General features: G+C 34.7%; 2 protein-coding genes and 1 non-coding gene across 3 annotated transcripts in view; 2 read left to right on the top strand and 1 right to left on the bottom strand.

Annotated features, from left to right (window-relative positions):
• LOC106664851 overlaps nt 1-27,283 on the bottom strand; it is a 106,098-nt gene that overhangs the window by 43,870 nt on the left and 34,945 nt on the right. The window contains exons 3-4 of the mRNA XM_014390877.2: nt 1,776-1,842; nt 836-926 (exon numbers count right to left, since the gene is read on the bottom strand). Of these exons, the coding sequence (XP_014246363.1) occupies nt 836-926; nt 1,776-1,842 (158 nt within the window). The remainder of the gene's footprint in view (nt 1-835; nt 927-1,775; nt 1,843-27,283) is intronic.
• Trnav-uac lies at nt 195-267 on the top strand. The gene has a single exon. It is a non-coding gene; the product is annotated as a tRNA-Val (tRNA).
• On the top strand, nt 20,707-26,921 carry LOC112127303. Its single transcript, XM_024228020.1, has 2 exons — nt 20,707-20,773; nt 25,089-26,921. The coding sequence occupies exon 2, from the start codon at nt 25,089-25,091 to the stop codon at nt 25,806-25,808; it is 720 nt and encodes a 239-aa protein (XP_024083788.1). The 5' UTR covers nt 20,707-20,773; the 3' UTR covers nt 25,809-26,921.

The following is a 27,283-nucleotide window of genomic DNA, read 5'->3' as shown; positions in this document are numbered from 1 at the left end:
GATAATCCGTAAATGATTGTAATCATTATTGTAATTGTCGATCATTGTACTGTCGTTGCTTCCTAATACAATATGAACCGCTTAACGTGTTAATTAAATAATTAATTTTTGTATAAAACATTGTGTATCCTGTGTTAATGGATGTAGAACAAACAGCTACTGAAAGGAAAGGAAATGGACGTACTCTTCCAACGGGTTCCGTGGTGTAGTGGTTATCACATCTGCTTTACACGCAGAAGGTCGCCAGTTCGATCCTGGCCGGAATCAAATTTTTTTTTAACTCTGTTCGAGGAGAAATTATTATTAGGGATGGTTAGGGTTAATTATTAATTTTTTTATATTGTTTCTAAATTATTATAATACATTTTAAGTGTTATAGCATTTCGGAATATGTTTAATAAAGGCAGAAAGGAAATGTTTTTCTAATGAAAAAAAATTAATTATAGCAAAGAAAAATCTGCTGTCGAAAAAAGCTTCATGTTTTCAAATTCCTATTAATTTAAAACCGAGACAAAAATTAAATTCAAGGGCAGATTTTTTTCTGATTATAATCTTTATTATAAGTTTGCAGGGATTTTTGCCACAAAAATTCATTTTTACAAAACCTTTACATCACTTACAAGCCAGGAAAGGCGATAATAAACTGTACATCCAGTAATTATAAAATCGTAAATCTCTTATTATATCCCACGACTGTTGCAATCTACATATTTTGAATAAAATTAAATCATTAAGCGTATGATATTTTCACTGGAAATCATCTGTAAAATTATCAGCCAATCTAGCCGATACTATACTATCAAACAGACTGAATATTTTGTTTTTGTCAACTCACCAGTGATATTGAACGCTGATTTGCTAAATTGTTATCCTTTTTGGAATCCTCGTCGTAATAATCCGAATACAATATGCTCTTCTTTGACGATCTGCATACAAAAAAACATGCGAATAAATACAAACATATCTGTTACATTTGACTGTGCCATAAAAGGAAAAAACAAAACAAGATTATTGAATCAACAAAAGATCTTTCTCATGTTAAAGAACAAGTAAAATACAATGTAATATTTAAATTGGGTAGTTATATTACACTTAAAATAAAAATTTAACGGTCCAAACAATTTGTAAATAATATATACACATCATATACGAAACCAAAATAAGTAAAATGCATTTACATATGTATATCAAGACTTTATTTTAACTTTAACTATTTATTCCATTATTTTAGTTGGGATAAAAGTTATTTTGAACATAAATCGAGAAAGAAAAACAAGTGTAATGAAGTAAGAAAAAGGATGGGGGAGAGCTTGAAAAAGTAAGAAAGCGAGAGAGAGTGAGTGCGAGAAAATGTGATAGTGATAGAGAGAGAAATTGATTGAATTGATTGACCGAAAGAATAAAAAGAAAGAAAATGTTTATTAGATAGACAGGTAGATACCTAAATATAGATAAATAGGACAGAGATAGAGAGAGAGAAAGAGGGAGAAGGGAGAGAAGGAGAGAGAAAGTTAAAGAGAAAGACAATGTTTATATGTATACAGATAGATAGATGAAGATTAAAAAAATAGAGAGAAAAGAATTACAGTGAGAGGGGGATAGGGAAAGAAAGAAAAAGGTAGAAAGAAAACATTGCTCTACATTTTTTATTACATATTTTCTTCTGGAGGTAAATATTCAAAATTAATTATACATTTATCATGTGAAATACATTGCAAAGTACGTTTTTACATTGAATGGAATGGTATATCGTAGTAATGAATAGACAGTCTCACCTAATTCCTTTACTAAATCTTCTCACTTCTCCAATATGAGAAGCTGACCCCATCCTCGTCATGTTTCCTGAAACAAAAAGAATCTCAATAAATTAACCTATATGAAGTAAAAAATTCGTGAGAAATTTATACTACTTTTTTCATAGTATTCACAATAAAAATTCCATGGACTATGTCGGGATTTGAACCCAGAACCGCTGGGGTGGTGTATACGAATCGGAGGCCTTAACCACTAAGCCACAGTCGATTTATCATTTTTTATTTTTATTAATTGATATCGTTCCTATATCAATCAATTTTGTACGTTAATATAAGAAGGAATTAAGTGATTTTTCGTAATTGTAATGCACAATATTACTGTTGTTATGTGCACACTTACTTTAGGAAAGATATGGATGATTTGTAATTGATGTTGTAAGTTTATGGTGTTATGTCAGGGGGAACAAAAGTATCCATAATTTCTTGAAGGGTATCGTTTAATTTTTTGTGTGTAATTTCAATCAGTTTTTAGTAGAGAAGAAGTAGTAAGCGGGTTTGTCATTTTTTCCTGTCGCGACTTTATAGATTGGAACCCAAGGATGTTGGCTGCCAACATCATTGCAATAATTTACCATGCTTCAATCTTAGCTTTTCGATTTGTTTCTTCGTAGTTTTGTTTTAGTCTCTAATATTCTTCTCTTTTGGTACCTCGCAAGCTCTTGTTCTTTGGGGCATTCTGCCAAAGCATGCTAAGTTAATAATTCTGTACTGTATGACTACCTTTTCGTCTGAAAATTGGGAGTGTAAAATAACATTGAATTTGGGGGTTGGAATGACAAGTGCAGCTCTTTTCTTTACTGCTAATACGCTATAAATTCGCGCTATAAACAGAAAATTGTATTAAAGGTTCTTGTATTATTGCTTCATCAATTAAATTTGCTTGTATGGTTTCATTTAGGTTAGCTATCGCATTTTTTGATTGTAGATTAATTTGAACAGATATAATTTTTGTGTTCTGATTATTTACATTTTCTCTATTTACAGATTGAATGATTAGGCTCCCTTCTTTACGGGTTGACATTTTGCTGATCCCAACTTTTAATTTTACTGGATCGATCAGTTTTGCTCGGGTTTCGAATGATTTGATGGACTTGATAATTGAATGTGCCATCTCTTTTGGCGCTTTCCCAACAGCGCCACTCTTAATTCTTTGGCATCGTTGGGCAACTTTTTACCCCCTTTGATAACTCATCCCAAAGGTGTTCGATAGAGGTAAGTCGGGACGACATGCTGGCCCCTCCAAACATTGAATTGGAAGCCCATTCCAATAGTCACCAACGATCCTAGCTGTATGGGGCCTTGCATTGTCATGTATTTAAAAAAAATAAAATAAAAGGAACAACTTCATCTGATAACACACCTTAATGTATCAGCTGTTAGGGAACCCTCGATGGAGATGACGTTTGTACGACCTTCCATAGAAATGACTGCCCAAACCATAACAACCACACCTCCATAGCTTCTCCGGAGTGAAAATGTTGCTGGGATATATCGCTCTCCTGTTATCCTCCAAACCCTCTCTCGGCCGTCAAAAGACACCAAACAAAACCCTGACTCATCCGAAAACAAGATTGAAGTCCAAACCTGCTCAGACCAATTGATGTGATTTCTTGCGAAACTTAACCCAGCTGTTCTGTGCCTTGTCAGAAGTTCTGGACCTTGTCCTGTAAGCAGATCTTCTCGCGCGTAATCGAGCTTCTAACAGTCTTCGCCTTACAGTGCATAAACTGACATTAACATTTCTAACTTATTGAAGTCGTTTCTTGATCGCAACGGCAGTAGAATGTCGATTACGGAGTACATTCGAAACAAAAAAAACAATCATCTCGCTGAGATTTGACACGATGGCGACCTGATACATGCATTTTTGAGTAACCTCCATGGAAGACCGTTTGGGCAGTTGTGATGAGAATGTTAAGAACCCTGGCCACGATTGACTTCTTCCATCTTTTAACAATGCTCCAACAATGGTATGAATCCAGCTGAATTTGAGCATAGCACTCACACAAATTTGAGAGTTAAAATTGGTACAACTTAAAAAACATCACCGAACGTTAGGATGAAGGCTTACAGAAAAAGCAACAAAGAAGAGATTGACTTTTCGAAGATCTATGTACAAAATCCAATTGTAAACACAAGTGGGAGATTTTATCTGTTTTATTTATCTTTAATCATTTAAATATTGTTGTAACTCAATCAATGAAGGGTTGTCTAAGATATAATTAAAAATATTAATTGTTTTGACTCGCAGTGTATATTGTATAAACTACACGTAATAACATAAATTGAATTCGTTCCAATTAATCAGAATCAGAGATGTAAAAGAAAACGTTTTGGAAACTTTTGTTGATTTCGAGTTTATTTTTCTGACTTATAATAATATAAAAAGATTGGTTGTTGACATAGACTGACTCAGAAGAGACATTCAGCTTTTCATATCTTATAAAACGTGGAATTTGATTTAAATCCTGATGTGTTATGGATTTGTAAGGAATCGGCGATAGAAAAAAAAACAATTCCTCCCTTGAATCCAGCCCGAAAATAAATTTCTTATTTGCTACAAAAATCTGTATTTGAGGGCATTAAAGGATGCTTAAATAAGTCCGATTTGTTTTGTGCCCGACTTTACTGGAAGCGTCTTTCCGTTTTTGTTTATACATATACCTATTTTTTTATATGTCATATCTTGTTTGTTTCAATTTTCCATATTATCGTCTTATTCTTCCTCAAAAAAATAACATTTCGACTGATATGTAGGTAATAAACTTAAAATGGATCCACAAAAATACCTGAAATCCATATTTTAAAAAAATTATATTAAATACTTTTTTAATAAAATTTCTTGGGTTTTTAGGCCCGGCCTATTGACACTATTGTCTAATACTTTTTTCGGCCTAGTATTAACAAAAAAAAGGTTCATTAAAATCTGAGATCCCAGGATATAAATTTAAATTATCTGTTACTTCGCTTGCAATTTTGCTATTGGGATGGTGCAAAACTTATGACTGATGTTCCCATTTCTCCAGCATTTTTTTGCTGTTATTTTTTTAAATTCAGACTTCGGAATCTTGTCATAAACAGCGTACAATGAAGAGCCCACTGAAGCTGCTGTGGCTAATTTATCTGCGTCTTCGTTACCCTTAATTCCAACGTGGCTCTTCACCTAATAGATACATGCTGTACAGCACCTTCGTTAGCCGGTCGTGGGTTCGAATCCAGCTTGACACTAGCTTTTCATCTCAACCAAGACCTTAGATTAAAAAGTATAATTATTTATTCAGAAACCGTAAGATGCGGTCTGGTGTGATGTAGGTTTCAGAAAAACATTTTCTTTATCGTGCCAACGTTTCGATCTTTATTGAGATCATCTTCAGGGCTCATCGTGTTTGTCTTCTACGTAATTGTGCCATTCTTGCGTGTCGTGTTGAGAGTGCCAGTCTCTAATTATTTTAAATTATACACCCACGATACAATGTTTTGAGAAAATCAATAAATATTTTTTCTCGGATTTTTCGCCTTCCTTTGTTTCAGATTTTATTGGAAAATCACAAAAATATTAAAACTTTGAAACACTTAAGCCGATACACATGAAACGTTACAGGGGTTTACAATATTTGTATGATATGTCGTAAAGAATTATCTTTTTTTATATTTTTTTATTGGTGTTGTTTGGGTCCTATATTGAGATAACCGTCTATTTCTTTGTAACAAATATGAAAGCCATTTTTATAATTACACCTCGTTTTAAATAGTTAAGACCTTTAGAATAACTCAGTGAAACTTCATTTGTCAAGCCTAAATAACAAACCGGTGCTTTTTAATGGGACTGACTTCTTTCAAACTTCGTTGGAGGTGCGAGACCTTGGAGGAATTATAAAGCAGACTTTTGACATATTGATACAAGCAACTAAAAGAGAGCCTAATTATAATATTTATTCGATATCTTTTCCTTTGGCGCATTAAGAAACCCTGGCAAAAAGTGATGTGGGTGAGCCGAAGCAAAAAACCTTGTTATTGCCAGGCTTTTTCGATAAAGGACAATTTGTCGCCTGGAATTTAGTGCCGGTTTGTAAAGGCAAAGTCGATGACGCTAATGTCTTTATTTACAGACGGTGTCTATAAACGCCGGTTGAAAATCTAACTTTCTCGCTTATACCTCACATTTTTTTCGGCCACCGCTGGCATTTCGAACAACTACAGTTTGAAGTTTTTATTCGACTTTCAAATCCAATCAACAATAAACAAATATTTCGTAACTATTCACAAAAACATCCGCCTCTTTCTACTAAATTCACTCATCGTCAGTTTTGCCTTCGGCGCTACTATCATTGCTGATCATCTCTGGATCCGCCTACTCTCACGCCTGTCCTTGGTCAAAGGCGTAACAGCATTAAGCCTTTTTCACCGACTGTCATTACGATATATTTAATATTTAGATTGAGATGTTTGATCTGTTATTTATGATTTTCAACGTCACAACCGTTCACATCCACGCATGAAGTAATACATAATATATTATATGCATTCAACATATTACGGATTGAATAAATAACCAATAAAATAATAATAAATAAAATAAACAAATAGATAACCAATAATACAACATAAAATAGTATGTATAAAGCTAAAATAAATATAATGTTTTGGGGTTAACCTAACGCTATAATAAAGGAGAGAAAGATAGATAGATAGATAGATAGAGAAAGACATACAAAGAAAGTGAGCGAGAGAGAGAGAGAGAGAGAGAGAGAGAGAGAGAGTGAGAGAGAGAGCATAAGAGAGGACAAGAATTGGAGAGAGTGAGTGAGAAACAGCAAGTGGGGGTGAGAGAGAAAGAAATTGTTTATTTAACTCTCTCTTTATCCTTTTCTCTCCTACTCTTTACCTCTTTCACTTTCTGTATTTGCACTTCCACTTCCTTTCTCTTTCACTATTTATCTATATTTTTCTATATATTTCTGCCTCTTACTCTCTCTTTTTCTCCCTCCATCCCTTCCACTCACCATCTTTTTATTAGGATTAGGAGGAGGGATAAACATGAACATAGAAAGAAAGAAAAAGAGGGGGAAGAAAATAGACAGTAAGTGTAATTTCTCTACCTTTCTCTCTCTCCGTCTTTTTTGCACACTCTCTCTTTCTCCCTATCTATCTGTATATCTGTCTAAATAAATAATCACTTTATTCTATCTTCTTCTTTCTCTGTCCTCTCCCTCTCACTCTCTCTCTCTCTCTCTCACTTTCTTTGTATGTCTCTATCTTTATCCTTTTCTCTACTCCTTTTTATCTCTTTGAGTTTCTGTATTTGCACTCCCTCCTCTTTTCTCTTTCACTATCAATCTATATTTTTCGTCCTCTCTTTCTCTCTCCATCCTTTCCACTCGCCCTATTTTCATTAGGATTAGGAGGAAGTATAGAAAAGAAGATAGATAGAATAGAGAGAGAATGAGAGAGAGGAGGGAGAAAATAGTAAAAAAGAGTTAATATCCACATTTCTCTCGCTTCCTCTTCCTCTCTCCCTCCCTCCCTTTCTCAACTCTCTCTCTCTCTCTCTCTCTCTCTCTCTCTCTCTCTCTCTCTCTCTCTCTCTCTCTCTCTCTCTTTTTCTACCTACCTATCTACATACCTATTTATTTATCTATATATCTAAATAAACACTTTCTTCTCTCTATCTACCTATCCATCTATCTACCTAAATAAATAAACACTCTTCTCTCTCTCACTCTCACTCACTCTCTCTCTCTCTCTCTCTCTCTCTCTCTCTCTCTTTCTCTTTCCCCTCCCCTCCCATTCCCTCCACTCCCTTCCCTCTATTTAACTATTTATCTGTCTATATATCGATGTTTGCGCAAGGATGGTGGTTATTTAAACTGCACACACGTACAAATAGTCTCCATTAATTTTCGACTGTAATCAACCTTTCCTCCAACTATCCTCAAAACACGATCCGTCCAACTAACATCATAAGAACGGACATAATTACGAAAATGTTGGTCGACTTAAAAGCGCCCAGTTTGTAATTGCTGTCGTTATTAGCCGGGCAATTTTTCTGCAGGCACCGCTGTAATTCCTCGGGGTAATTTCCACATTCCGATTAGATCGCAATCTTCGACAGAAGAGTTATTTTCAGCTGCCAGAATCTCGGCTGTTCGTTCTGCTGCATCCTTATTGACGCAAGATGTGCAGTGGGACCGATCCTTTTTTTATACGGTTTCAATTAAAAAGCGGACACACACCCGGATTCGGTCGGAGAATCGATTAAGTCTCATCCGCATTCGATTCAACCCGGTCATCATAGCCATCGTGTCAGGGGCGTTTATATTTATCACTTCCCAGGATTGTCCCAGTCTATGGAAGGCTGAGAAAAAAGCTCAAAACGCCTTTGTATTCTTTTTTATTTTTATCTAATAAGAATCTTATTTTATTCTTATCTTTTAATGATGGAATATCTTAATTGAAACGAGCATAATGCCTTTGCGTAGGTTCGGGGCTAGTTTCGATGTCGTTGCCCGTGTCCTTCGCTGCTTTTCTTCCGTCACTTTTCAAACCGTCGAAAGCAAGAGGGACTTTTTTTCTCTTCCACAAAGCTCCTTATATTAGCCTTGTTGCAATTGGCGTCCCGCTTAAGCCGGACACTACTTGCTCATTTTTTCACACAAGAATAAATCTCCAAAGAAACTGACAATTGTGTTGATTGAGAGAGCGGCAGAGAAAAAATAAATCATGTAGTAAACGGGTTATCTAGATTATTACCTAGATTACCTCCAGACTTTTCCTAATATGATTAAATGAATAACGGTCAATCTCATTAAGCATAATCTTTTACAAAATAAAAGTGTTTTAAATTGCACCCTGGTTAGAGAGTCGTTTCACGATAACAATTTATTCAACAGTTTCAATTTTACATAGCGCGTATTTTTCACACAAAAACGGCATTGGGCTAAGAGAGGGTTATAACCATGGCAAGAGGTCCTCGTCGTCACTTTCCGTTTTTACGAAATTTACCGCAGTTGTCTTACCTCACTCTGGTGATCAAATATTGTCAATTTTCAAATACTTTAAATTCATTTAACACAGGTCCAGGACGTAGAACATGTTCGAAGTACTTTATAGCTACTCAAAAACACAAATCTTAGTCAACCTTCTCTTAAATTTACCTATTGCTAAGAATTTTGCAGACATCATATTTTCCTTTGGATTTTGTAACGAAATTTTTCTGACAGGTTCAAGGGATGTGGATATCTGGTAGATAATGAGACATTTTGCAGCAATTTTCTTGACAAATTGTGTATTGAAGGAACCAACATACCAGGACATGGTTACAAACACTTGGGCCCAGGACTGATTGGTATATTGCTAAAAAATGAAACCGTCAGACACCGGGCTAATGAGTTCATGAACAATAACTATTGCCATTCCTTATAGGATTTATAGGATCTCGCATAAACTGTAATTTTACTCCTTTCTTCACCAATGTAGTATGTATCAGCGTAAAATGAAATCAAAAATTACATTTAAGACGCATTTTGGTCGCTACAGATAATTGATCTGCTTATCCTGGCTTTGTTGGTCTGTCAGACGCGTTTTGACTTTCCGTCATCTTCAGTTTTAGGTTTGTTTCAGGCCCTCACCTTCCTTATAAGCCTGATCAACACGAGAAATGAATAGTCATCAAAAGAACGCAAGATCTCAATTATTGGTGAAACATTTGCTATCATCATCACTGTCCCTAAAGTATTTTACTTTTTCAAAAAAAAAATCTATATGTATAGTTAGTTACTCCTTTAAAAAAAATCAACAATCAAGCAAACAACTCTTGAGAAGGACTAAACTGAAAATACGTGTATTAGGACGGATTTCAGTAGAAAACGGCCGAGTGGTTAAGGCGTCCGACTCGTATTTGCCCCGCTAGCTGTCCTGGGTTCGATTCCGGCAGAGCCAATTTTTTAATTTTTTAATTAGAGGTAGTTTGACCCCGTAGACCCCGCATCCAACGGGTAATTGGACGTTAAACCCTCCTGTCTGACAAGAATTACTTTACTTATTTTTACTGTTCGAAACTAGGTGCAATTATCTAAGAAAACATGCTTGTATTAACCAGTAGAATTAGAGCCGCCACGCAAACTAAAATGTTTTGTTTTTGAGCCGGCAAAAACCTCTGGGCTTGGTGATACCTTTTGTACTATGTTCACCAAACCTTTTACCTCCACACACATTCACTATATCATCTTGTGTAATATATTTGATTCACAAATACTAATAAAACATCAACTGAATTTTTTTACCGGTCATGTTTTACATAAATGAACGAAAATACTTCACCTGAAGGCTAACTGAGACGCGGCTATCGTGGCTGTTTTGGGTCTGTCCTAGATAGCAAATAAGTAGTCTCAGAGTAAGAACGCAAGATCTAATTTTTTGGTGATAGACACAATTTGTTATCACTGTACTAGGTATCCACACTGGTCGCATTTTGCTTCCTCAAAACACACAAAAAAAATCTCATCTGTACAGAGTGTTCAGCTACTCGTGTTACAAACTTGCCAGTAGATTCTACATTCACAATGGAACCAAAAAATCCTAATAAACTGTGGTACGAATCTCAACAGTTTCGGAGTTATTCTACTTTTTCTGATTTCACGACCTTTCTTCAAATAAACAATAATAACTCCAAAACCAAAAGGTTTCGGACAAATCCGTTGATATGATAAGATATGATCAATACAAACTTGTAAACGTTCGTGAAAAAAGCGTTTTAATAGCCAGAACTTTGAAAAATATTTTTTTTACTATGGTGATTCTAAACTACTATTTCCAAACCTAGAGACCAGCAATTTACAGAAAACGTACCATTTAATTTCCTTTTTAGTGTTTTTTTTAAATTACTTTTTTCAAAGAAGAAGGAAAGGAAAAACCGTGGTTGAAGGGTTGGTAAGGTGGAAAGATTAATAATAATAATAATTTAAAAATTTAAAAAAAATATGGGGCGTCGGTGGCCGAAACGGTTTAGGCGTTGACACGGCGCTCATCACTGTAAGGTAAAGGTCCCGGGTTCCAATCCAGAGGCCCTGCATTCGAACCCGACATACTTAAAAATGGTCTTTTTTTCAAAAACACCGGCAGCCCGAGGGTTGATATTACCTCTGCTGTTGCGAACCTTCGTAAAATTAAAATAAAATAAATAAAAAACGTAATGAAATTTTGAATTTATCAATTCTCTAAAATACTTTTTGAAACCAGATGCAATCATCTGAGAAACTTATTTTTGGGCCATAACCTGCGTATCTGTCCGGCATGCAGGTTGCTCGATGTGTCCCACCTAATTTAAGGGTGCAATTCCCTGGCTCCAGACAGAAAGCACGCAGGAATTCCGCCCGATGTGACAATTGTGCTTGAGTAATAACAGTTGTTTATACCTAGCTTGTGTTGAGAGTGAATGCATTTATTAGCGGGAATGAACTTATTAGAGTAAATATATCAGAGGGTTGATGGGGGGGTATCGAGTATCCCATCGACCCTCAATTAGGTTAGTTGTGCCGTAGAATATGTGTAATTGAATGAATGTAGGAGAGACTGTATTTGAGAATGAACGTGTTTACGCATGGGTTGACCTAACTGTTTACAGCAACCCCCGGAGCCAAACCTCGGTGGCTGGATGGATAAGACTGAGGTATGCCCCCGGACCCTGCCAACACCCAGGATATGTGATTCTCAAGTCTGCAGGCAATTTACTGTAAACAGCAAAAGCTGGAATTGCCGGTGGACGACGAAAAGGGTATGTACTCGTGCGGATTTGAGCCTGTATATATTTAAATCCAAATAATCTGAGAAAGAGGCTTGTCTTAGCCAGTGAAATTGAGCCACCAGAGTAATTAAAATCTTTTGCGTTTGAGACGGCAAAAATCTCACCGAACCTTTTATCTCCAGATTGCCTCGTTATTTCCTAGTCTATAAATATTAATAAAACATCAACTGAAATTTTTGTACCGGCCATAGTTCGTCTAAATAAATGAAAGTACTTCACTTTTATTGACCGAAGATTAACTGGGTTTTTGCTGCGTCTGACAGACCAATACGAAAAGGATTGATGACGACGTACCTACAGGTTCATGACCTTGTAGACTGAACAGAAATTACATTACAATGTTGAAATAGTTTAAATTTATTGCTCTTTAAGGTGCTTGTGTCAGGACTGATTTTTCGACGATTTGTCAAGATCGACATCCCCGTACTTATCAACCTTTACATTTTTCGTCATTTCATCCGCATGTCGAATTCCAATGTCTTTCACAACACGAACTGTGTCAGTATGACAATGACCACTCGTTATTCAATTATGGTGACAACGCTGCTCCCAACGGTCGGCGATCTGGAATTAATTCGCGCGTGGGGTAGATAATCAACTAGTTTGCTTTGGACGGAGGCGGTATCCCGGAATAAATCAAAACTAAAAAGAAAGAAACATAGAGAGAAAAAGAAACGTTTCCTTTAAGTACTAATTCGCTCGAGCGGTTCCACTTTGTTCAAGCTCCCAATTATTATGAGTTATGACGAAGGCCTAATCTTTATTTGTCGTCATATTTCAAAGGTTTTGAAAGGAAATATTGAAATTACACATGCAAATTAATCATCACATGCATCCACGTTTTATAGTCTGTTTAGTACATTAAAATTATATAATTTAAATATTAATGAAAGCTTTACTAGCCTCTAAGATGATTAATTGTTACAGACTCTTATTTATTGACTTACTTATAAAAGTCTCTTAAGCATTTAAGAAAAGTATAAATAAATAAATTGACTAAACATTTGCCCTTTAGAAAAGAAATTTGTTAATGCAAAAGTGACAGCGTCAGTTTAGCTTGTGTTCCATGGCATTTATTAATATTCAGAAACGCGATACAGTTAAGCCGTGAGAGATCGAATTTCATTTGAGATATATCAGATAAACCAAGGCTAAGAAATCAACAAGGTGCCCACCCCCAGGGCTTGAAGTTCGCTCAAATATCTTCCGTACTCTTCACACTTGAACAGTTTGGGTTATTCATATTCGACAATAAAACCAAAAGTGCGCGGCACATTTGAAATATGCAGGTAAACATGTGGATCGTGTTTTCTTTTCAATATTTGACACTTTTCCTTTTCTCATATAAAATTATTATAAATGTTTTACTTTGTGCAACGATCTACTCGGTTGCCGGCAGATCTAGGCGCCACTAAAGGCTTTGGGATCGCCTACCCTGTCAGACATTGGAAATCATCAAAATTTCTTTACCAGGGGGCACAGGGAAGAGGGGGCAACGTGGAAACCGACAAATTGCCCAAGGAAAGATCGATACTTATTTACCCTGATGCCTTTTGCAGCATACCAAATTGCCAAAAACGCAAATCCATCCAAGGGTTAGAATAAATCCTTTGCTCAATAGGATTGTATTCGAGGACAAAGACAACTGAAAATATCGTTAAACCGTTATGTTTAATAGTAGGACTGCTGAGAGGAAACAGCAAACTCCGGAGGCATAAGTTTAACTAAAACTATTTGTAATTAGCAGAAAAATGTCTGTGCAGATATTGCTAGGAAGAGAAAGAGTCAGAGCATGTCCTATAGGTGCAGGCTGAGATTTCTACTTCTGAGAGAAGAAAAGCCAAGGCCTGAAACATACACATCGTACGAGAGCCCTAATGCTCTGGGATCTAATAAAAACTTAAAGTTTAAAGAAAAGCTCGAGGTAATAATGAAATATGGACAATATACCAATAGTGGGGTGGGGACACAAGGGCGTAAATGGGCCGACTCCTTTTAACCTTAATCTTAACCTGGGGGTTAGGGACGGATTAGGCTAGATATGGTGTGTTGGGGTTATGGCCTAGTTAGGTTGGGCTTTTTTTTCGATTTACGATTTCCGTTAAGTTTGGGATTTAAAGAAATTACTATTTCAAGTTTTAGTTTTACAAACAGTCTGATATTCCTACTCCTGGGAGAGAAATAGCTAAGGCCTGAAGGATACACACTTAACAAAGCTCTGGGATCTGATAAATAGAAAAAAACCTTAGGCTTAACGATGAATTGTAGATATCATAAAGATTGTACAAAAGAGAGAGAGAGAGAGAGAGAGAGGAGAGAGAGAGAGAGAGAAATACTGGTCGTAGTGCGTAAGGTCGTAAGAGGGTTCCCAAAACGATTGTGGCCCTCCATCGTTAGCCAGGAAGATATCGATGCCTTCGGTAACTAACCTGCTTCACGTGTACTCTGTTTACTGGTAGTTTAAAGGTAATCGTTGCATGTTCATCTTTTCATAAGAGTGAACTAGTTCGATTCCATAGAAAGAGACATGCGCTTTAACCTATTCTAGCATGCTGTCAGTGCTTTATTCTTGTTTTATAAATCTCTTTCCTTATCATTTCCTGTTCCCTTCGGGGGAAAAGCACTTTCAGGTAGTCACCCCTTGTGATTATAATTAAAGTCTGGATGATGACCATCGTAACATAGACTGCTACACAGATGGACCACTTATCAAAAGTAGAGGGAGTGGTGCAGGAATCTACATACCAAAATTAGGAATCCGCATCTCCTCCCCTCTTGGCAATAACACCTCCGTTTTTCAGGCGGAAATCTGGGCCATCGATGTGTGTTATAGAACACTTATGGAAAATAAAATTAAGGGAAAAGATTTTAGAATTTTTTCTGACAGTCAGGCTAGTCTTAGGTCATTACAAAAAGATTTGTCAACCTCACGACTGGTGGAGGAAACTATAGATCTTATCAATAGGATCTTTTTCAGGTTTGAGAACAAGGTAACCCTTGTTTGGATACCAACACATAAAGGACACCATAGCAATGAAAAGGCGGATGGCCTAGCCAAAGAAGGTTCGAAAGATATCAATAACTGGGGCATGAAACAATTCCTTAGGGAGTGGAATTTATCCCCCGGACACAGGCAATCGAAAGAGTTTGTTAAGATCAAACCAGCAGAATCGAAATGGCTATTCTCTATCTCAAGGAAGGGAATTAGGAGGCTGATAGGTATTCTGACGGGCCACTGCCCACTGAGAAGACACCTCTTCATAATGGGTATCCTACCAGATCCCTTTTGCCGTTTTTGTGAAATAAAAGAAGAAACGGCAAGGCACTACCTCGCAGAGTGTGATAGGTATGCAAGGTCTAGATTTGAAATCTTTGAAGGAGAGGACATCACTAAATCACTCCCCGAGATTAAATGGTCCAAAATCTTGGGGTTTTTGAACAGGTCCAAGAGGTGTATGCAGGACACGTGAGCCGACCAAGTCCCGGACTTTGTAGGGATGGGGTACGAGTCTACCCAGGCATTTAACCCCTCTGGTCTTGGTCGCCCACCCTGCATAATATACATATATCATTTCCTGTTATTGAATTTCGGGTTTTGAAATATCTTCTGGTAAACCTCGCTGTCTGTCTGTATTATCAAGTAGAGTCACCAAAGAAACTAAAATCTTTTGTTTTGAGACAACAAAAATTGTCCTTCTCCACCTCAACGAGGACATCTTCTATGTCCAGATTACCTTATTTCCTAGTGGTTACAAAATATTAATAAAGCATCAACTGAAATTTTTGGACTGGACATAATATTTTGACAAAATGAATGGAAATATTTCACATTTATTAAATGTCAGGCACACAACTACAGCCTTTATAATTGTCAAATTAAATAAGAGCATGTGAATGACATCTAAACTCGCGAGAGATTAGACAGACCTAGTAGAGTGATCATGTGCAACAACTACGAACTAGTAAAAGCCAAAGCCCACGTATGTGCCGATATGAAGAGAAAGGTTGCTCAATGCCCGACATAATTGAAGAGTGCGTTCCTTGGCTCCATATAGGGAGTACGTGGGAAGCCACTTAATATAAGAATTGCGCTCGAACACGGCAGCGAAGCTTTGTGTCTCCTGTTCAGATTTTTGGAGGACACAGGGTTGTTCATTACATACAGTACTGATAATTTTGTGTACTTAGCGTGTGTTGAGAGTGAGTGTATTTATTGGCGTGCTTGTATAGTGTAAAAGCGCTGATGGTTGAATGTTGAGTACCTCATCTACTCTCATTTAGTTTAGTTAGATAAGAGGTGAAAGGGTGATTGAGGAATATCGAGTACTCCACCACCCCGAATGAGTTAAAAGTATTTTTATTTAAGAATGAGTGAAAATGTGCATGGGTTTGGATCTAGGAACTGCATGCGTTTTTGACAGCACCCATTGGTCTACCAAGGTGGCAGATTGGACAAGACCGAGGTCTGACCCCGGACTACCAACCCAAGGTGGGTGATTGTCGAGGTGGGCAGGTAATTTATTGTAAAAACTGGAATTGCCGGTGGACTACGAGAAATGATACGTTCACTCTGTACATGTGTGTACATGAATATATGTACATACATGTGCAGATTTGGGCTTAGATAAATCCAAATCCAAAACAAATTAAAGAAGCTAAAAACAGGTTATACCCTTTTGGTAAAATCTGTAAAAACTTAATATGTCAATCTGTCGACATGTTTAATATTCTTTTGCCCTGATAATGATCTTAAAATAGGTCGAAAGCTTGGCAGTAACAACTCAATTTGCTTTCTTCTTCAAGATCATACCTTGATCCAGAGTGTTCGTGAAAATCTGAGAATCATTACCGTAATTATATAGCAACGTCATATTCCATCCGGGGCATCATCAAACCAGCCGGTTTTTACACAACCCATAACGGATCCTTCGGCGAAACAAAGGGATTTGACCCGTGCATCACAAAAAGCCCTCGATGGAGAAGAACGGACCCCCTACAAAGCCGGCACGACGATACGAACGACAGGGCACAAAAATAAATCTATAAACAACCTTACAAAGCTGTGCCCATATTTTTCCCCGCTTAGGCCGTTGTTTGGTCTTTCCTCCTCGTGCTGGGCCACTCCGGTTGTTTACGTACTCGCCGGAGCATAAATCCGCCCCTGGTTGTTCGAAAAGTCGAAGATCTTTAGAATGTTGCAACATAAAAGGATGTACTTAAAACAAAAATAGAAAAACAAACAGCGTAAAAATGTATATGCCAATATATTCGTATCAATGTAGCAATCAAGGGGAAAGATTTATTATAATTTACTCTATCATTGTGTTGTACTTGTTTTTAGTAATTAAAGAACTTTTTCCATCCCCAAGGTTACATTGATTTTCTTTAGTACTTTATGTTGCTGTAAAAAAATTTATGATTTTCTACGATCTCCGTGTTGTTGGGCAATGACAACAAGAAGGACATTGTGACAGTCGTTTTCAACAGGTCACCAAAGCGGCTTGAAACGGGCCCGTTTTCCCTTTCTACGGACGAATTTAGGCCCACAACCAATTGCCGTATGCAAAAAAAACCGGGTGACAAATGTACGTTGGCAGGTTGTTCGGTCGGCGTGTGGGTTCCGTAGTGGACCATAAATAAAACGCGCGATATCCATACCCACCCGAAATCGGGAGATTTATCTTTTTCAAGAATAAAATCCCTAATAATATTACTTTCGCTCCAATTTCCTCGACAATGGGAAAACAGTGTTCAAAGAAAACACTAGAACTGAATAGACCCCCAGATCAAACTAGAAAAAAAGGACGTTCGGTCCATTTTCCATACCATCAAACATACAACGAAAAGGCGAAACTTTCCTCCTGATGAATTCACTAAATCAACGCTACATTCCAAATATACACTGGACATATTGCACTATAAAATAAAATTGTAAAATTAACTTAAGTTAACTTTTTAAACTAATCAAGTCTCAATATTACATCTTTAGTAAAAAAAAAAACGTTATGTATTCAAAGTAAAAAGACGTTACTTTTGTGAACAATCTGATTATACAAACAATAAATAAAATAATCAATCAGTGTTAATCATTAATGCACGTGCTAGATGGATAAAGGGTTCGAGATCATTTTACCTTCTCTTCAACAATTTCTTGATAGGCCTAGTTTCTGATAAATGATGTTTACAAAAATTGTATCTTCGATTTTTCCACCTTGACTTACGCGTTATGAAAATTTATAAATTAGATATTTTGAGACGTTTCTATCTTCGAAATGTAAAATGAAAAGTAAACAAATGTAAGGTAAAAAAGAAAACTGGCTTTTTGTCCTTTTCCTCGTCTTTTTTTATGTTAGATGTTTTAGATGTTCAAATGTGTAATCTTTATACTAAAATAGATGATAAAACCAAATGGTTAGATGGTGAATATTTATTATCTTTGAACTGTATTAATTTGCTCCTTTTTTCATAAATTGTATTGTAAATCCATTTTGTGTTTCATTCTTTGTTTATTACGTTGCAGTTGTATGTTAAGAGTTTTTAAAAAAATGTGCGAAACTGTTTAAAGTCGGTAATAACTTCATTTTATTCTAAACGTATAATTCACGTTAGATGCGATCAAATCTTGCGCGATCAGTAAATAAACGTTCATTCACTCTCTCCCTTTCTAATATTTCTCTTTATCAACTCCCTCTCTCAATCTCTCTCTAACTGATCGAAATTATGTCTCTAAAAGGGAAACTGAACCTCGAATTCTCTTCATTTATTATCTGGATAATTCATCTCCCTTTTTCTTTCTTTTCTCCCTTTCTTTCTCTCTGTCTTTTCTCGTTTGTAAGAGAGGTCGTTCGCGATCTAGTTTCCAAATTTTTTGAAATAAAACGATATTAATTCATCTATCTCTCTGTCCGTCTGTGTGTCTCTCTCTTTTTTCTTTCTCTCTCTCTTTCTCATATCCTACTCTTTCTTTTTATCTCCTCCCTCTCACAATCTCTCTCTAACTGATCGAATTTCTATCCCTAAAAGGGAAATTGAATTTTCTCTTAAATTATGATCGGGATAAATCATCTCCCTTTCTTCCTTTCTCTCTCTCACCCTCTCTACCGCTCTCTCTCTCTCTCTCTTTCTTTCTCACTCTCTCTCTTTCTCATATTCTTACTCTTTCTTTTTATCTCCTCCCTCTCACAATCTCTCTCTAACTGATCGAAATTCTGTCCCTAAAAGGGAAATTGAATTTTCTCTTCATATATGATCGGGGATAAATCATCTCCCTTTCTCCCTCTCACCCTCTCTACCACTCTCTCTCTTTTCCTTTCTCACTCTCTCTCTCTCTCTTTCTCATATTCTTACTCTTTCTTTTTATCTCCTCCATCTCAAAATCTCTCTCTAACTGATCGAAATTTTGCGCTAAAAGGAAAATGGAATTTTATTTTCATTTATGATCTGCATAATTCATCTCTTTCGTTTGCTTTGTTCACTCTATCTATGTCTTTTCTCGTTAATTGTAAGAGAGGTCGTTCGCCGTGTAAATGTTCGAGATTTTTTTAAATAAAACTATATGTACACACTTTGCTATTAGCCTTACTTTATTATTTAAAACAGTAGCGCTGACTGCTCTAAATGGGAGGAAAAGTTGCTTATTTTATTAATAATTCCAAATTTATTTAGCTGATATTCGTGGTGTCACCAGTCGAGATTAACCTGGATTGGCATCGGTTTCGTTCATTCTGAAGGGATAAAAATTCGTTTCCGTGAGAAAAAAATCAACGCCAAAACCTCAGGGCATTTTGAAAAACAAATCGGCAGTATGCTTTTATCTTCCGAAAAAACTGCGCAGCGGGAAAAAGAAAGAAAGGGGCCAACGCAGTCTTGAAATATGGGTCACGGATCGGTTGAAGATGCTGATCATGATAATCCGTCGGTTTCCGTAGTGATGATCCGTCCAAAGTTTTTTTTTCTCCACTATTTCTAAAGGTGGATGATTGCGCAATTTTTGAAAGTCCGTTAAAACTAGCTGTCGGAACGCTCTTCGACCCTCGGCCTACGAAGTTCCGGGAGGTCAGGAGTCGTGCTTCGAAAACACCGCCGAAGGCGAAACAACCATTTATTTCCGTGTTTTTAATTTCGTATTGCAGTAAAAAAATTCACGTTTTTTTACTTGTTTGCAAATGTGATGATGGTGTTAAATTGATGATTGAACAAACGACATATCTGGAAAAATCCGAGGTTAATCATTTGATATTTTTCCAACTCACTAGTAATATAAGTAAAATATATATTAGATATCAAATGTGGAGAAGGCTTTTTCTTTAATCGAAAATGTGAAACTTTTTAAATTACAGGGTGTCTCAGATATAGTGTCTTAGGGAGATTCTTGATGGTTCGAAAAACAACAACTATGCCATATATTTCCATAAGTTTAGAACGTTTAGACACCACTTATGTTTATTAGTTAGAAATGTGGTAAGTGCTGTGCTCGCGATCCACATGTGAAACAGTTGGCAGGCGTACAGATTTAAAAAATAAGATCCCAAATAAAATAAAATAACTACCATTTGTTTGACTTTGATATATTAAAAATGGCTTGTTTTAATGATTCTTTGCTAGTCTTTAGGAAAATTGAAATGTATGAAATATTTATGCAGTAATAAACTATTTTCTTTTTCAGCATTTCTAGGAAGGACGTCCGATATTCTGCAGAGAAAAATCACAGAAAAATGATCTATAAATACAAATAAAAATATGATATAATATTTACGTTCGATCTTTATGAAAGAATAGCAAGGTACCAGGATCTGCGGAATTAAAAGTGTCAAAGTTGGTCAAATTTCGTTAAAAACTACCCGCTTTAATAATATTTTAAGTTTATTCCATGGCCTACCTCAAACTTTTGTTTATTATTGAAAGATTAACAAAGTAATTGGTTAATCTTTCAACTGATTATTGTTATATTGAAGATAAATTTATTTTCAATAAATTGGCATTTTTATTCATTTTTCTATTTTTTTAAATAGTAACCAGTTATACAAAAAACAAAAACAACATTCTCCTTTTAAATCTACAGCTTTCATTTTAATACTACAGTTGTAAACAATGGAATTTCGGATAACAAACTCAGTAGGTGTTAACGTGGCGGACGGCTGGGGCAAATCTGTACAAGGTAAGTAAATTTTAATAAAATTATATGACGTGTAATTTTTATTTTTATTTAAGAAAATTTCAATCCTAGTAGTTCCGAGACCATTTAGAATATAAATTGTTAGTATAAAAATGGTCCATTTAAGTAAAAAAACAAAATATTTATTAATGAACACATTAAAAATTGTTCCTTGCAAACTCTGTCCTCAAAACGAGAATATTAATAAACTACATTTTACATAAAGTTATTGTAATGTTTAAGTTGTACGTTTGTTTCCTATGAAAAGTGATTATTTCAGGATCTGTTATTTTAATCAGGCCAAGGTTTTTATATAAAATAGGCTTTGACAGATATTGACCAATTTGTTTATATAGTACATTAGATTGATATAAATGATATCAGCTTTTAACTGTATAATTTTGTATAAAAAATTTCAAGTCCAATTTGAAAGAAAAGAAAAACACTCACAAGGGGGTGTGCTACGGATAGAGAAATATTTATTTTTAAAAAAGTTCTTTACATCATTTTTAAAATATCGTTTTCTGTCTTTGTTATGCATGCAGTTGAAGTTGATTACATATCGGTCGATTTTTGTCATAGGTCAAGACAATAATATTTAAGATTGTATCAAATGAGATTGGATATATAAAAACTTACAAAACCAGAAAGGTAGAAAGGTAAACCTTTTTATGATACTAGGTCGGAAAGTATTAGCCCAATGAACGACGTTTTAAAAATACAGATTTCTGTCATTATTTCGCAGTCGATTTATTTTTAATATAGGGTAAAACTGTAATATGTAACCTTGTATTAAATGAGATTAAATATATAAAAAATAGATACTAACAAAACGCAAAGTCGCTTCCAGTAAAATAGGCCAAAAAACAATTCGGATTCGTTTAAGCACCTTTAAATCCCTTAAATACAATGAAAGTAGCAAAGTTACGAGCGAAGTGACAGACAATTTAAATTTGTATTAACATGGGATCGCAGATTTTAATTAACTATTTTTGGTGATACTAGGTCCAAAATGATTAGACTGTTCGTAGCATTGGGCCCTAAGAGCCAAGAAAATATTTTTTTTAAATAATGGGCATTTTTTTAAATATTGATTTCTATCGTTTTTGTGCATGAGTTTCATGTTTATTAATAGCAATCTATTTTTTTAGATTAGATAAGACAGTAATAAATATTAAGATTATAAAATAGATATTTAAACAAAACGGAAAGACACTTCGAGTAAAGTAGGCCAGAAACAATTCGGACTTGTTTAAGCACGATTTAAAGTCCTTATATACAATGAAAGTAGCAAAGCTATTAGCAAAGTGACAGACAATTTAAATTTGTATTAACTTGGGATCTTAGATTTTAATTAAGCCTTTTTTTGGTGATACTAAGTCGAAAATGATTAGACAAGTGCTCTTACCATTGGACCCTAAGGGCCGAGAAAATGTTTATTTTTTTAAAATTATATATACATATAAAACAATGCGGACGTTTAATACAAATTTTTATAGCAAACAAAAACTACATATTTTTGGGCTGGATTCGACGGATTTTTTTTTCTCTCCGATGTCTGGTGGCCACTTAAAAATTCATAACTCCTCTGGATTTTAATGAAATTAAGACAGAAACCGAAAGACAATTCACCAACAATTTGGACAGCTTAATATTTCTTCTTTCAACCTATGTCAACAATCTTTGTTGTTTATGTTATTATAAATAAGAAAAATAAGCTGAACTCAACAGAAACTTTCCAAACGTTTTATTTTACATCTCCGGTTCTCATTAATTATGATCTGTATTATTACGTGTGGTTTACATAATTGTAATGTTTCCAACGGGCTAGTGTAGTCGTTTCAAAGTTATCACCATGTTTGTGGTTTTTGATAAAAATCGAAGGTGCTTTTGTAACGCAAATAAATTTGGAAAACAAATACTTTTTGACTTGCAAGAATGTTTTTCAGTATTTTTTCGGCGCTGAAAACGAATATGAACTTTGTTTCTTGATTTAAAAAAAAATATATATATATTTATTTCTATCTATTTGGCTAGGTATTTCAAGATGTAGGTACGAAATTTCTCACCCACGATTTGTATGTGTGTGTGTTTTGCTGAAAACTGCTCCACCTTGAAACAGCACTATCCACGTAATATCTTGAACTTGGCCTCCGTAAATAAATCAGACCTTTGGTATAAAATAAATTTTGAGGTTTTTCGGTTGATTTCATTCTTACTTTTCTCACTTGTAGTGATATAACATCAAAACTTCGTTTAAAAAAAACTCATAGAAGAGGTATTATGCTTTCCTAAGATTGTAATAACGTTGAATTTAATTCTAGATTTGTTATGCATTTTTATGAAGAAAAAATGCCCTCCCTTCCCCTATGAATTCAGTAAAATAACAAAAAATAACAGATAATTTTGATACCCACCGACCGATGTGAAACTTTACAGAGGGTTTTGAAGCCTTTAATAAATCAAAACCATAGACACAAAATAAAACATTTGAAGGTTTTTCGTTGATTTCATCTTTAGATATATATATTTTTTTATTATTTTTTTATGACACAAAACCTAAACATCGTCGACATCTGTTAAATATAGAGAAATTAAGTTTTCTAAGGACAGCAATAACTTCGAATTATGTTACTAATATCTAGTTGAGTTATTAATTGTTACGGTAAGTGGGTGTCGTTTAAAAAAACATGCTGATCCACCTAAAAAAAATTTTTTTTTTCTTTCTATAACAATTCGTATTTAAAGTCTTTAAAGGGTGCGTAAAAGATGCAGATTTAAAAAAAAAATTGGGTGTTTTTGCACCTTTATATATAAATCTTATATAATACCATCATCCATATTTTTTACTTATCCTCCGCAAAAAAACTAATCGACTAATAAATAATAAACTGAAAATACACGCACAACAAAGGCAGAAAATCACGAAAAACTGACACTTATGAACCTAGCGAATTTCCGAGTTGATAGTGGAACAAGATCTACAACACGTCCATTCAGCGGAATCGTGACCGGAAATACGGAAAACATAAGTTTCAGTGTTGTAAACAGGTGTGCATTTGTTAACCTTGTGAATTATTGATAATAGTTTCAAAGTCCTGATGAAGGACTTATTCTATTATTTTCAAGGAAAGCTTAACGAAGGATCCGAATGTTTTAGTTTTCTTTCTAATTGGCTTTTTAATACAAAATTGAATATTAGTTAAGTTTTATATTGAATAATAACGCGTTTCTTCCATCTTGTGATGACAATGATAATAATGAAGTGTTATACAATATTAATATTTGGGCATTTTTAGAAGATATACACTCACTACTTTTTAAGACTATTTTTTAATTTTCTCCATATTCATTGCCATTTTTGTTTTAAGCACCAACTTATAACTTAACCAGTCGCTTCAGCACAAAAAATTATAGTTTTTTTAACAGTTATCCCATTAAAAATTACACATTTGTCACATTTTTCATTAAAATTATGATGATCCTTTAACCGATATTTTCAAATTAATTTATTATTCTACATAATAATAATAAATCTTTATTCGCAAGAATATACATTACATATAAATTTGCATCAAAAAATAATATTTTTGTACATCCCTAACTGCTGTCAAAAAGCAAAGCTTGTACAGAAAGCCGGAGTTTTTTTGGAGATCCTCAGAGAAAGAACGAAACAACATGTATGTTTACAAAAGGATAATGAAAAACAAAAACTTAAACAAACAACAAACAGAATAAACGTTTAGTATGAACAAAAATCAACCAAATTAAATCTTGGCTTTAAAATATCTTCACTAAATTGTAAAATTTTAGGAATTATAAATTTTTGCCTTCTAGTTTTGGAAATTTTGAATGATCCTCCCTTTATAATTTATATACAATATAAATCCGATTTTTATTTACAATTTTAATTTTTTTTTACTTCTTCGGTTTTAGGATTTTAAAAAGGATGCGGTAGGTTGTTTTTGAAATGTCTTTGATAAAAGAGCTTTTGAAAAGTATATTGGATTGTGGGATTACAGATATTCACATTGGGTAACAACTTAAGCTAATAAGCTTAGAAAAATTCAAATTTTGGTAATTAAGCTTAAAAAATCGCTCGTTTTGTTGGTGGAAAGTAATCCTGGGTTTTACAACTTTTTAACTTTGCACACCTTTACATATTGTTTTTTTGTTTTTAATCGTCAGTTTTAAGAATGTATGATTTTTGGGAAGAGTAAGGTGTTTCAAATTTAGGTTTATTTGATGCAGTTTTCTAAATGTTATTTCTGGATTGTAGATGTCCAGAATTGTTAGAATCATCGCCTAAATTTTGCAGATGTCCTCGCCGAGGAAAATTGGAATGAAATCGCCTGCTAGACCCCCCTTGCTGAGAACGGATTGCGAGACAGACAGCGATTCTAATTCAGCTCCTCCCGCAAAACGCCAGCAGCAGATATGGCCAGATTCTCCTCCGCCGCCCCTGACAAGCACAGACTCCTCTTCCATGCCAGAACTGCTGCCGGACGAGGTCAAAACCGAAAGCTCCAAAAATAATGCTAAGATAATCAACTTGAGGCTGTCTTTCGACGATCTACCGCCGCAAGAGGGGAAGGATATTTTCAAAAAGTACACCCCTCAGGAAATGACCTGTTGCAATCTCGATTGGTTGGCGAACACAGAAGTCCGTCTCACCCTCAGCAAGCTTTCCTTGTCGTCGAAGGAAGAACGTTACAGGCCGTCCGCTCCTACGCCGACGGCTGCAGAGTGTCCCGTAATAATCAAGCCGATTCCAAAGCGTTTGACGGTCCCAGGAAAGCCCGAGATCAAAGAGGAGTCCCGAGAAAGAGAAGACGGTAGTCATCGCATATCGGAAGGCGTTCAAGAACCTTGCATACGGACGGAAGACGGCCGTTGGCCCGTCGCATCGCGGCCTCCTGGGATGTTCGCCTTCTGGAAAAGAAACATTTCAGCACAAAGAATATCTTCTGCAGAATATCCAATAGAGCGAAGTCCAAAGAATGATGATGCAGAAGTCCCCTATCCACATTCTGATTAAGCAACGAAAAACAAAATTTTTATTTTATTTATATTACTAATTTTAACGGGACTGGGGCTTAAATAGTTGTATAATAGTTAGCTAATGTAATTTGTACATTATGTTGGCATATTTAAACAAAAATTGTTTTAAAAATATTTTGCTATTCAAGAAAAAAAAATTGAATACTGAAAATATTTAATGTTTTTATTTACAGAAAAAAAATGTTTGATACAAATAAAATAATAAATTATTACATTATAAAGTTTATGTTATATACATATGGCTTTTTTAATATTGCTCATAAATAAAGTATAAATATTTTTATACTATATTTAAACATTAATTGTTTTCGTCCATTACTTTACTTTTTATATCAATACCATAAAATATGTTTTTATGATAGTCGATGGTATGTTCAAACAATGATTGTTTCAAAACTGTTTAATACCTGTTTTATATTAAGTATCTCTCAATTAAATATATAATGGTATGAAGTTTGCTTTCTCGATTGTATATTTTTATAATATAATATATGAATTGCTTTAAATATGAATAATGATTTTAAATAATTATATATTAGTTTAAACGATAATTATTCAAACCTAGTCATTATAAAAGATTTGAAGCTAAATAATTTTAATGTTTGACAATTTATGTATTAAGTATTTTTACCCAGTTAGTGTCATGATTTAGATTAAGTAAATCTAAAATACACAGTGCATTAGTCTACACAACACCGATTGGAGTCCTAGCACCATATAAGCTAACTCTCTCGTTTTTATCCATTAAACATGTTCTTGCAATTCTGCTGGTTAATATTTCATATAATATGTAAATATAATATAAATATTGAGCGCAAATCCCCATTTGATCAGACTGGTGAAGGGTCTAACTTTAACGGTTTAGTATGACGTCATGAATGACGTGTTGGGCTAGAGTGGGGAGATCGTGGCGACTGTGTATTTTAGGCTAGCCCAGAACCGGGATTTCTTTAAGGTCTAAAGTGAGCTCTCTTGGATTCAAAATATCTTTTTTTTATTATTGTTTTATCTTGCAAACCTACACCGTTTTTAGAATAACATTTTATATAGATGTAATATTTGTGCTGAGCATTTACACAGTCAAAATGTATGAGTACTTTCCTATATTTGTTTTATTATTATACAAACACGTGTTTATATATAATTTATGTTTATATATTGTGTAAAAAAAACATATTAAAAGGCAATATGTTTATTACAACTTTTACAAGAGTTTAATATATTTGGTTATCTACGTGATATTTGATCAAGGATTTTGTTTAGCGTATATGTATTAATAAATCATATTGCATGTGTCGTTGCGAAATGTATTTTTTGTGTGTTTATATTTTCGTTTTCATTTTTTTTTTTTTTTTTGCGTCTTAATAATAAGATCTGTTTGATAAATCAATAAAACCTTTACTTGTTTTAAATTTTCTTTTCACAGGATTTAAAAATAACGTTGGTCAATGA

This window comes from Cimex lectularius, unplaced genomic scaffold (assembly GCF_000648675.2).
Source record: "Cimex lectularius strain Harlan isolate CLEC.00 unplaced genomic scaffold, Clec_2.1 scaffold208, whole genome shotgun sequence".
In the NCBI taxonomy this organism is placed as follows: Eukaryota; Metazoa; Arthropoda; class Insecta; order Hemiptera; family Cimicidae; genus Cimex; species Cimex lectularius.
The sequence above is the reverse complement of the archived record's forward strand: the minus strand, read 5'-3'. Positions and strand labels throughout refer to the sequence as shown.

Excerpts from the sequence above, each read along its gene's own strand:
- LOC112127303 (XM_024228020.1), top strand. The coding sequence starts at position 25,089 with ATGTCCTCGCCGAGGAAAATTGGAATGAAATCGCCTGCTAGACCCCCC.